The following is a 12,034-nucleotide window of genomic DNA, read 5'->3' as shown; positions in this document are numbered from 1 at the left end:
GCTCGTTTTCCATTTTTGGGCTAACAAAATACGGGCCGCAAGTAGTGGCACACATAAATAACCTTTTTTGACAGCTGGGATTTTCAGTCTGAATTATCCCCAACAGAAAGGACTCTGGGTTTTTTGGGGAAGTACTTTTAAATTTTTTTTTCATTCATTTCCCATGGACTTTGGTATTTTAACCCACATGCCTGTTTTATAGTTTTGCTTCTCATCTTCTGGTTTTTCACCTGTTGCTACAACAGCTTCTCTGTTTTATATTTGTTATAAAAGGAAATCTCTTTAGCAAAACCCCCAACAAACCCAGTTACATGCCTGAGAGCATCTCGGTGTATCCCTGGAAGCAGCGCTACTGCCAACCACCCTGCCCACCTGTAGCCAACAGAGCATCCATCGTCACCTTTTCTGCACAATGAGGTTGATGTTTCGGAGAGCCACGTATTGCAGCTCTGGCTCAGCAGACAGCAGGGTGACGAGTGGGGGAGCCAGCTTCTTCAGCAAAGTGCCGTAATAATCCAGGTCCTTCGACAGCATCTCCATGAACTTCATCAGCACTTTCACAGCCGAGAGGACCACGGCGGAGTTAGCGTGGGACAGCCGGGGTGTCACTCGCTCACAGATGCTGCAGTGGGGGGAAGAGAAGGAAAAGGAAGATGCAGCAGACAAATGCCAGAGGAGATTTTTCACAAAGCCACTGACCCACCAGTCCAGCCTCCTAGGTGCAACCAACAAAACCCTGTTTTCTGTGGTCCTGCACTGCAGCCATTGGGCAATCTGGGAAAATGGCAGAAAAGGAAGAGTTGTGCTCTGTGCTAGCCCTGCTCAGGAAACCACAAGCAGGACCTGCATTTTCCAGCTGCTATTTCTTTTCATTTAAAAATAAAAAAATAAAAAACTGTTTAACATACAATACAATAAAAACAAACTAATCCAAATAAAAACAATAAAAACACTCTCCATGCCCTTACCACAGCAAAAAGACTGATACCGATGGATTGGAGAAATAAAAATGTGTCTCCCTTCTACGATTGAAGACTTATACAAACTCGCAACATATGAACAACTTGCATATAAACACAGGCTTGCCACGGATAAATTCAATGATATTTGGAATCCTTTCTTACAAATACTGTAGCAGGTTAAGATCTGGTAAAGTACAATAACAACCTTGTAAAGAACCGTATTTTTTGCTGTATAAGACTCACTTTTTCTCTCTTGCTGTTCTGGCTTCTGAGATTCAGAATATTATTTTTTCTTGTTTTCCTCCTCCAAAAACTAGGTGCGTCTTGTGGTCCGATGCGTCTTATAGAGCGATAAATACGGTATACAGTTTTGGGTTTCCTCCCTCCCCCCTTTATTTTCCCTTCTACACAGGTGCTGTTTCTCTTTTTCTCTCTTTTATTTATGTCTCTCCATGTTTAGTGCACATATAATTATGTACTTTTTGAACTTTCAATAAAAATGTTTAAATTAATAATATAAAAAATAAAAAACACAATACGATAAAAATAAAATACAAAAAGGGAAAGAAAAACAATAAAAAAGAAAGAGAAAGAGGAGGAAGGAAAATACAAAGCTTCCATTAGTTACTGGTATTCAGAAACACGCAGCCTCCGACTGGGGAAGCCAAGAATAGCCATTGTGGGCAGGAGCTATTGATAGACTTGCCCTCCCTGACTTTCTCTCATCCTCTTTTAACATCATTCGAGTCTGTAGCCATCACTGCCTCCCGGGGCAGCGAATTCCATAGTTTAAAATAAATCCTCTCTTTCATCTGCCCTGAATCTTCCAACGTTCCAATGTCCAGGAGTTCTTTGTTGTTGTTTAGTCGTTTAGTCGTGTCCGACTCTTCGTGACCCCATGGACCAGAGCACATCAGGCACTCCTGTCTTCCACTGCCTCCCTTAGTCTGGTCAAACTCATGCTGGTAGCTTCGAGAACCCTGTCCAACCAACTCGTCCTCTGTCGTCCCCTTCTCCTTGTGCCCTCCATCTTTCCCAACATCAGGGTCTTTTCCAGGGAGTCTTCTCTTCTCATGAGGTGGCCAAAGTCTTGGAGCCTCAGCTTCAGGATCTGTCCTCCCAGTGAGCACTCAGGGCTGATTCCCTTAAGGATGGAGAGGTTTGATCTTCTTGCAGTCCATGGGACTCTCAAGAGTCTCCTCCAGCACCATAACTCAAAAGCATTAATTCTTTGGCGATCAGCCTTCTTTATGGTCCAGGAGTTCTAGAGAAGGATAAAAACACTTTCTCCATATCTCCTCTTACTCACTTTTCCTCTAAACATGATGCCCTTTCTCAAAAAAAAATCTGTACAGAGTCTTCCGAAGCGCAGAGTGCTACAGTAAAGAATTTGGCTCTGTTGATAACAAAAACAGAGGCGTGGGATGGACAGACAGACACACAAATTGCACACAGACTGGGCTGTCTCTGGGCAAGGAAGGGCACCTCGCACAACGGTGCCTGCAAAGCAGCATGGTCGACACGGGGCTCGAGTAAGTGAGCCAAACCGCAGCTCTCACCTCTGGGCCTCACGGTCATCCTTGGGCATGTAGTTGGCCAGGCAGTCGAGGATGAAGATCTGGCCCCATTCCGTACACTCGTTCAGGGCAGTCAGCAGCTTGTTGATGGACTGTGGGTTCAAATCCAGCAGGTTGCTGCTGGGGTGAGATTCCGCTATCTCTGAGAGGGCTGCTACAGCATTAGCTACCACCTGGAGGAAAACAAAAGAGAGTAATCTGTGAAAATAGGAACATGGGAAGCTGCTTTATCCTGAGTCAAATCGTTAGTCCATCTAGGCTCAGTACTGCCTACTCTGACTGGCAGCAGCTCTCCAGGGTTTCAGGTGGAGTCCTGCCGAGCCCACTGAGATACTGAGGGCTGAACTGCGACCTTCTGCATACAAAGCAAATGTTCTGCCACCTGAGCTACAGCTGCAGGTCTGTCTAGCTCAGTATAATTCTCAGAGTGCTCCAACAGTCAATCTCTCTTTCCCAGAGAACTCTGGGAATCGTAGCTCCATGAGGGGAAAGGAGGCTTCTTCTATAACAGGCATGGCCAAACCTGGCCCTCCAGCTGTTTTGGGACTACAACTCCCATCATCCCTAGCTAACAGGACCAGTGGTCAGGGATGATGGGAATTGTAGTCTCAAAAAAAAAAAAACCATGCCATGCCTGCTCTATAACAAACCAGAGTTCCCAGAATCCTTTGCAGGAAGCCATGACTGTTTAAAGTGGTACAGTACTGCTTTAAACGTAGGGTGTGAATGTGGCCTAAGTCTTGTAGGCCTCACCAGGCAGCTCTTGCCTCTAAAAAAAAAAAACCTCTCCACAGAAAATGCTCCTGGAGGCACCAGGGGTACAGAGATGTGTGGAAAAGAACACACCCCTACCGAAAAAGAAAGAAAATTAAACCGAATGTTATTGTTGCGTGAAGCAAGACTTCCTAGCAAGACCGCTATTCCTCTCAGCAACCCACAGGCCAAAGGAGCATTCGAGGCCATTTGGCCTAAATTAAAAATTCATTTGGAACTTGGTTTGCAGAGGCGGCCGATAGTTCTCTCATTACGTTCCTTTTAAAAATGTAGGAAGCATGGAGCGGGGTGGGGTGGGGGGAAGAAAAGGAGCAGCGCTCGGGTTGGGCGTTTCTCCAACGCTGGTTAAACGTGCAAGACAGCAGGCAACACTTTGCTGCTCAACTGCTTCCATTTCAAAGATGCAAGTTTGGCTCCAGGCCAGGTGCTGCAGACAGAAAGACAGCCGATCAGGGGGACGCATTCCTGACCTGCTATCTTTCCTTGTTTTGGGTAACCATCACGGACGCTAGCAATTCCCGACGGCCCCTACACATTTGAGCTAACCATGTAAGGGAACGGAGGAGAAGAACTCTTTGTAGCTGGTTCTTGTAATTCGCTCTACGTGGGGCTGCCCTTGAGACTGACCCAGAAACTCCAGCGGGTGCAGAATCCCGCGGCGAGACTCCTTACGGGGTCTTTGCTGCGAGATCACATTCACCCGGTGCTATACCAGCTGCACTGGCTCCTGGTGGAGTACAGGATCAGGTTTAAGGTGCTGGTTTTAACCTTTAAACCCTATACGGCCTAGGATCCTCGTACCTACAGGACCGCCTCTCCTGATATGCCCCACAGAGGAACTTACGGTCTTCAAACAAAAACATCTTGGAGGTCCCAGGCCACAGAGAGGTTAGGCTGGCCTCAACTAGAGCCAGGGCTTTTTCGGCTGTGGCTCCGATCTGGTGGAACGCTTTGTCACAAGAGACTAGGGCCCTGCAGGACTTGACATCTTTCTGCAGGGCCTGCAAGACAGAGCTGTTCCACCAGGCCTTTGGCCAAGGCACAGCCTGACTCCCTCCTTTGGCAATCTTCACAGAACTTTGGCCCAATGGTTGCCATCAATTTGATTTGAATTACTTTTATAATGAAATGATTTTTAGAATGTTGTACTATTTTATTGTTGTTAGCTGCCCTGAGCCTGGCTTCGGCTGGGGAGGGTAGGATATAAATAAAATTTATTATTATTACTACAAACTTAGTGAAGGCTGGGAGTAGCAGCTCCTCCCTTCGACTACCTGGGAATCCCTCCGGACCCAAAGCCTTTAGCGGAGCTTGGTTCAGCTGGGGCAGGGGAGTAGCAGCCTGGACAAGCCCCCCTCCCTTCCCGCCCCCAGGCAAGAAGGGGTCCATCACCATAGGATTGGAGTCTGAGATGAGGTCCTTCAAGGTGTCCAGGAAGCCCTGGTCCTCCACCAGCTGCGCGTTGATGTCGTGGAGCTTCGCCACGCAAACAGCCGCCGTCTTGCGCACGTAAGGGTCCTCATCCTTCAGGCACTTCCTCAGCGGCTCACAGAGGTACTCGGTGATCTTATCAACCCGGATACAGCCCATCGTGCGCACCGCCAGGGCCCGGATGAGGGGGTTGGGATCTTCGCAGTCCTGTAGGGTATGGAAGAGGCATTGTAGAGTTGGGAAAAGGTTCGGAATAGGGCAACCCAAACACTCGAGGTGTGGAGTGACTCGCCTATGAGGAATAGTCTTGATTTCTTTCCATACATTCCATACAATATTTCTTGATTTCTTTCCATACATTCTCATAATTATCTTTATCATAACAATCTTAATTTTTATTAATTTTTTCCTTTTACAAATTCATCATCACAACAGTGTTCACACATTTCCAATTTTTGTACTTCCACCAGCTCCTCCACCAATCATCCATATTTTCTATTTTTACACATTTTCTATATTTAATATTGCCAATTAATATTATTCTTTCATTTCTATTTATTTTTTACAATACATCTTTAACTATCACAAAGCCTCTTTAAATCCCACTAGCGTTGTCTCATAATTGTCTTTAAACAGGTTTATATTTTTCGATGTCAGCCAAATTCCCAGGTATTTCACCTTTTTAGCTACCATAAAAACGTTTTTATTTATACATTTCATTAGTTATACAATCAGTTTAACAAATTTGACTTCCTTCCCCCTCTTTCTGAGGTTCCTTAAATTTATTTTTTTGTATCTTCTGCATATCCAAATTCATTTAATTTACTCATTTAATCATCTATTTTAAATATATATTCTTATGAAACTGCAGGTTAATACAATAATCCTGCCCATGTTTTTATTTGTTTGCAATTTATCTGTAAATATTCGATAAACCATTTCCATTCTTTTATTAAAAGTCTGTTATCTTGATTTCTTATTCTTCTGGAAAGGTTCTCCATTTCTACATATTCCATAAGTTTCTGTATCCATTCTTCTAGGACTTCGGCTTCTTTCCACCTTGGGGCAAGTGGCATTCTTGCCACTGTAGTAGCATACATAAATAAATTTCTATACAATATAGGTAGTTCTGTCCCTCTAATTCCCAAAAGGAAAGCTTCTAGTTGTTTTTTTACAGAAGTTATTTTGAACATCCTTTTCAATTCATTGTATATCATTTCCCAGCAAGTTTTTAACCTTACGACGAGGCCACCACATATGTGTTTGGGACTTCTTGGTTCAGAAAAAAGACGAACGAGTGGAGATGTGACAGAAGCTTATAAAAGTATGCATAGCATATATAGAGAAACGTTTTTCTCCCTCTCTCGTAACAGCAGAAACTTCTGGATGTCCAATGAAGCTGAATGTTGGAACATTCAGGACGGGTAAAAGAAAGGACAATTTGTAGTTAAACTATCAAACCCTCTTCCACAGGAGACAGCGATGTCCACTGGAACTCAAAGCCAAGTGTGGGAAATTTCAGGGCAGATAGAACTGTGGAACTCACCGCCACAGGAGCCAACGGTGGCCACCAATCCGGGTGGCTTTGAAAGAGGATTGGACAAATTCATAAGAGGAGGAGAGGGCTATCGATGGCCGCTAGCCATGATGGCTCTGCTCTGCCTCTACAGTGGGGGGCAGCAATGCCTCTGAATCCCAGTTGCTGGGAATCGCAAGTGGGAAGAGTCCTGTCGCACTCAGGTCCTGCTTGCGGTCTTCCTGGGTGACGACTGGGAGAACAGGCTGCATCATCACTCTTTAAAAAAGGTAAAGGTACTCCTGACTGTTAGGTCCAGTCGCGGACGACTCTGGGGTTGCACGCTCATCTTGCTTAATTGGCCGAGGGAGCCGGCGTTTGTCCGCAGACAGCTTCCAGGTCATGTGGCCAGCATGACTAAGCCGCTTTTGGCAAACCAGAGCAGCGCACAGAAACGCCATTTGCCTTCCCGCCGGAGCGGTACCTATTTATCTACTTGCACTTTGACGTGCTTTCGAACTGCTAGGTGGGCAGGAGCAGGGACTGAGCAATGGGAGCTCACCCTGTCACAGGGATTCAAACTGCCGACCTTCTGATCGGCAAGCCCTAGGCTCTGTGGTTTATAGACCACAGCGCCACCCACGTCTTGATCACTCTTTAGCTTTGCCTTAAAGCTGAGATTTTAAATGGGATAGCCATAGAGAAATAGCATGACCCCCCTCTTCGCCTAAGCTGGCTGTTTTGATCAACGGAACTGGCACGATTACAGGTCCCACATAATACGCATTTGTAAGAAATCGACTTTTCTTTTAGTGTGATTGCGGCACACCCCCCCACCCCACCCCCGGAACTCCTTGCCTATTGACATCAGATAGGCCACTCCGCTGGACTTTTTCTGGCACCTGCTGAAAAATATTTTCATTTATATGGACATCACAGAATGCTGACCTGCGTTCAAAGCTGGGGTTTTCGTTTGTTTCTTAGCTTCTCGTTGATTTTAACTCACTTTTGAATGTTTTAAAATAGTTGAGTCATTTCATTGTCTTATTCTTTTTGTAAACCGCTTTGAGGTTGTTGTTGTTTTACAATCAGGCAGCTTTCAAATTTCGTGAACTAAATAAATAATACTTATGAAACACCCACACACTCAAAGAAAGATCGAAATGCTCATCCACTGGGGAAAATGGGCACTTCCATTTTTAAAACTTTAGAGCAGGAGTCAGCAAACTTTTTCCAGTGTCCCTCAGACCTTGTGGGGGGCCGGACTATATTTTTTGGGGGAGGAAAAGAACAAATTCCTATGCCCCACAAATAACCTAGAGATGCATTTTAAATAAAAGGACACATTCTACTCATGTAAAAACACACTGATTCCTGGACCGTCCGCGGGCCGGATTTAGAAGGCGATTGGGCCGGATCCAGCCCCTGGGCCTTAGTTTGCCTACCCATGGTTTAGAGAGCAGGTGCTGCTCCTACTCCTGCAACTCACCTTGACAAAGGTGTTGACAGCCATGATGGCCATATCTGGCTGGCTCTTGGCATAGTTCATCAGGTACAGGTAAACCAGCTTCTTGAGCTCCAGGTTGTCCGTCTGCATGCAGTTCACAACGTCGGGGAAGAGAGCGCTGGAAACGGAGAACAGGCAGGCGGCGTGAGGAACCAGGATACAGATGGGGAGACACACACACACACACACACCCTTGACGCCAGGCAGCGCTGCTTTAGAGCAGCTGGTCAATGGGCCAGGAAAAACGTAAGCCTTGGAAATAATAGTAATAACGGTGATGATTTCATTATTTATACCCTGCCCATCTGGCTCTGTTGTCTCGGCCATTCTGGGAGGCTTCCAAAACACATATAAAAACATAATAAAATGTCAAACATTTTTTAAAAAACTTCCCAATACAGGGCAGCCTTCAGATGTCTATAGCAGGAAGACAACAGGAAGCCATGTTGGAGGCAGCGTGTCTCTGAATTCCAGCTGCTGGGAGTAGAGAGGGGGCTGCTTTCGCACCCAGGTCCTACTTCTGGACTTTCCAGGGGCGTCAAGTGCTGGGCTTGGTGGCGTAGACCATTTGCTTTTCATGCAGAAGGTCCTAAGGTTCTATCCCCAGTGGGCATGTTTAGCCTGGAGAAGAGGAGGTTAAGGGGTGATATGATAGCCATGTTCAAATATATAAAAGGATGTCACATAGAGGAGGGAGAAAGGTTGTTTTCTGCTGCTCCAGAGAAGCGGACACGGAGCAATGGATCCAAACTACAAGAAAGAAAATTCCACCTAAACATTAGGAAGAACTTCCTGACAGTAAGAGCTGTTCGACAGTGGAATTTGCTGCCAAGGAGTGTGGTGGAGTCTCCTTCTTTGGAGGTCTTTAAGCAGAGGCTTGACAACCATATGTCAGGAGTGCTCTGATGGTGTTTCCTGCTTGGCAGGGGGTTGGACTTGATGGTCCTTGTGGTCGCTTCCAACTCTATGATTCTATGGTATATCCAGTAAGGGCTGGGAACACCTAAAAAGCTGATGAGGACAGTGTGGTTTCCCTTGGGTCTCCAGCTGTCTTTGGACTACAGTTCCCATCATGCTAGCTAGGGATGATGGGAGTTGTAGTCCAACAACAGCTGGAGACTCATGTTTGGGAAGCCCTGGTATAGACTGTACTGAAAGAGATGGACCAATTTCTCCTCCCATCGCCCCACCGGAGAAAGACGAGGAATCCCTAAATCTACCAGGCCAGCTAGAAAAAGATATTAATTTTTCCCAGGTTGCCGTGCCAGATTTGGACTATCTGCCTGAAGGCTTTGCAACTGCTTTGCTAACTTAAGTCTGTCCAGACAGCTTGTTGCTTGGTTACAATATTCCTGCAGAGAATGACCACTGGACAATCACACCGCTGAACGCTTCCTACTGCACTCCTGACGTTCATAACCAAAATTCCCTGCACAAAGAAATCCAGCCAGAGAGCTGTTGCTAACAGAGGCCGATAGGATTTCTAGCCCAGAACAGATGGAGGGTAGTAGGCTGGAGAAAGCAGAGTTAAATGTTATTTTTTCATCCTCATTTTTTAAATCAGTACCTGTGTTGAGATTCACTGCTCTGGCTTCACCATTCAGAGGCCTCTCCTCCTGGCCCCGACTACTACGTTTTCCCTCCCTCCTTGTTATCGTGCATTGGTTCCTTCGAGGCTGGATTGTTGCAATATGCTCTAAGTGGGGCTTCCCTTATGCAATTGCTGGAAGGAATACAGCTCCTCTGCTCAAGAGAGCTGCACTGGTTGCTCATCTGCTCCCGGGCCAAGTTCAAGGTTGTGACTATTAGTATATGAAAGCTTGGGACCAAGTTTACCTGTGAGGTCGTCTTACCCCATTGATGCCCCACTAGACTGCTCTGATCTACAGAACTGGCAAAGTTACACGTGCCACAAAATACATGTTCCGCATTTGTAAGAAAATGATATACTGCATTTTTCGCTCTATAGGACGCGCTTTTCCCCCTCCAAAAATTAAGGGGAAATGTTTGTGTGTCCTATGGAGTGAATGCAGGCTCCTTGGCTTCAGCGAAAGCAATGCGAAGCCTTCAAAGCGCAGAGGGAGCACTCCCTCCGCGCTCCGGAGGCTACGCGTTGCTTTCACTGAAGCCTGGAGAGCGAGAGGGGTCGGTGCACACTTCAGGGATAGCCGCCTGAAGCCTTTGGAGCGCAGCGGGACCTCGCGCTGCGCTCCAAAGGCTTCGGGTTCCTTTCGCTGAAGCCGGGAGAGCAAGACTCTCCTGGCTTCATCAGAGAGGGAGAGCTGCACAGCGCCCCTTCAGCCAAGTGGAAGGAGAAATGGAAGGGGCTCTGTTTCTCCTGCCGCTTCGCTGAAGGGGCGCTGAGCAGAGAGGGGGAGATTCCCCCCCTTGTTCTCCCCCTCTAAAACAAGGTGCGTCCTATGGTCGTGTGTGTCCTATAGAGCGAAAAATACGGTATTTAGTGCAGCAATGCTGACACTTCGGAACTCCCTGCCGATTGGTATCAGATAGACGCCTTTGCTGTGCACTTTCTGGTGCCTGCTAAAAACATTTCTGTTCAGGCAAGCCAATCCAGGCAGGTTGACATGTGTTTTAATTTCGGTGCGGGCTTCCCACCCAGCCCTCCTTATCCTAGAGTTTAATTCATTTTTGAATGTAGTATTGTAGAGTTGGAAGGGACCCCGAGGGTCATCTAGTCCAACCGCCTGTAGTGCAGGAATTCTGCCCACAACCATCCCTGAGTGGGATCAAACCACCAACCTTCTGGTTAACAGCCAGGCGCACTGACCCCATGGCACCGCAGGAGGGCTCTATAAATAGTTGCTTTCAACTGTTTCAGTGTTCTATTTCTAAATCGCTTCGAGGTTTTGCCATGACCAAGTGGTATACAGGCCTTGTCAAATAAATAAAAATGAACGGAATTGCTCCCTGGTCCAATTTCAAAGCTGCAAAATGCTCAGCACGTGCAAAGAGTCCTGCTCCCTGAAGGTCAAGGACGCAGCCGACCTCCTTAATCCAAACAGAGAAGCCCGGAATCCGGATTATTCCTACGCCACACATCTTTAACTAGAAGCGAGGCTGATGGCTTGAAGCTCTGGTGCGCAGAAGCATAGCTGTCAACTTACAGATCTGAAAATAAGGGACCAGCAGCCTCGAAAATAAGGGATCAGCAGCCAAAATAAGGGATTTTCCAAGCACAGGTATGTTCAACTTCTGAGCCCCTCCGAGCCAAAGGCAGAAAGCCCAGCCAGCAGCCAAACGAAGCCTCAAGCGGTAGTTCCTACAACGCAGCAACCCGGCAAAGGGGATGCAGCAAGGAAAACCACCGTCACCTCTCTGCTGGGAAGCGCTGAGCAAAGGCGAGTCCCCAGGCAATGCGGCCAATTTGATCGGCACAAAGCATGCAAGCTCCACCCCTTGTCGTTCTTAGACTCCTTATTGGGTGAGCAACACAGCCAAGCAACACAGTTGGAGCCTCCCTCCTCCCTGGCCGGCAGGGAGGGAGGGAGAGGAGCTGCTTCCTATGAAACCCGGGAAATTTAATGGACATCATCAATATGGGACAGTAGCGGGACACAGCGCTGGGATAAGGGAGTTTCCCACCAATTAAGGGACGGGTGACAGCTATGGCAGAAGGCAAAGGCCAAGTCAATGAAACCAGGCAGAGGGCCTTGTGAGAATCACCACTTGTTCCACCTCTCTCTCATTTCCAAAATGATCATTCTAGGAACGGCACCAGCGAGCCGAGAGCCAGAATCTCTCAGCCCGGCTCTCATGACAATGGAACTCGTGGGCGGAACTCACGTTAGAAGATTCAGGGCAGGCAAAAGAAAGGACTTCTTCACGCAGCGTATGGTGGGAATGTGGAACTTCCTCCCACAGGAATCAGGAGTGCGCTCTTGTGTTCGGGTCCTGCTTGCAGGCTTCCGATTGGGGAATCAAGGTGGCCATTGGGTGGCCTAGATGGGCTAGTGGCCCGATTCAGCAGACCCTTCTTATGTTCTCAAAAATCACAGCCATGCTTAAAACTACCCAGCCTCCTCCTCCTCCTCCTCCTCCTCCTCCTCCTCCTCCTCCTTCTTTTATTTATACCCCACCCATCTGGCTGGGTTTCCCAAGCCACTATGGGTGGCTTACAGCTCATAAAAAACAACATTGAAAACTTCCCGATACTGGGCTGCCTTCAGACGTCTTCTAAAAGTCAGTTGTTTATGTCCTTGACATCTGATGGGAGGGCGTTCCACAGGGCGGGTGCCACTACCGAGAA

General features: G+C 47.1%; 1 protein-coding gene across 2 annotated transcripts in view; it reads right to left on the bottom strand.

The window, feature by feature from the left end:
- AP1B1 (adaptor related protein complex 1 subunit beta 1) overlaps nt 1–12,034 on the bottom strand; it is a 51,280-nt gene that overhangs the window by 22,779 nt on the left and 16,467 nt on the right. For both annotated transcript variants that reach the window (XM_081892282.1, XM_081892283.1), the window contains exons 4-7: nt 7,750–7,885; nt 4,706–4,951; nt 2,522–2,712; nt 401–622 (exon numbers count right to left, since the gene is read on the bottom strand). In XM_081892282.1, the coding sequence (XP_081748408.1) occupies nt 401–622; nt 2,522–2,712; nt 4,706–4,951; nt 7,750–7,885 (795 nt within the window). The remainder of the gene's footprint in view (nt 1–400; nt 623–2,521; nt 2,713–4,705; nt 4,952–7,749; nt 7,886–12,034) is intronic.

This window comes from Podarcis melisellensis (genome assembly GCF_964234715.1).
Source record: "Podarcis melisellensis genome assembly, chromosome: 16".
Classification (NCBI taxonomy): Eukaryota; Metazoa; Chordata; class Lepidosauria; order Squamata; family Lacertidae; genus Podarcis; species Podarcis melisellensis.
Note: the sequence above shows the minus strand (reverse complement) of the source record. Positions and strands in the feature narration are given on the sequence as shown.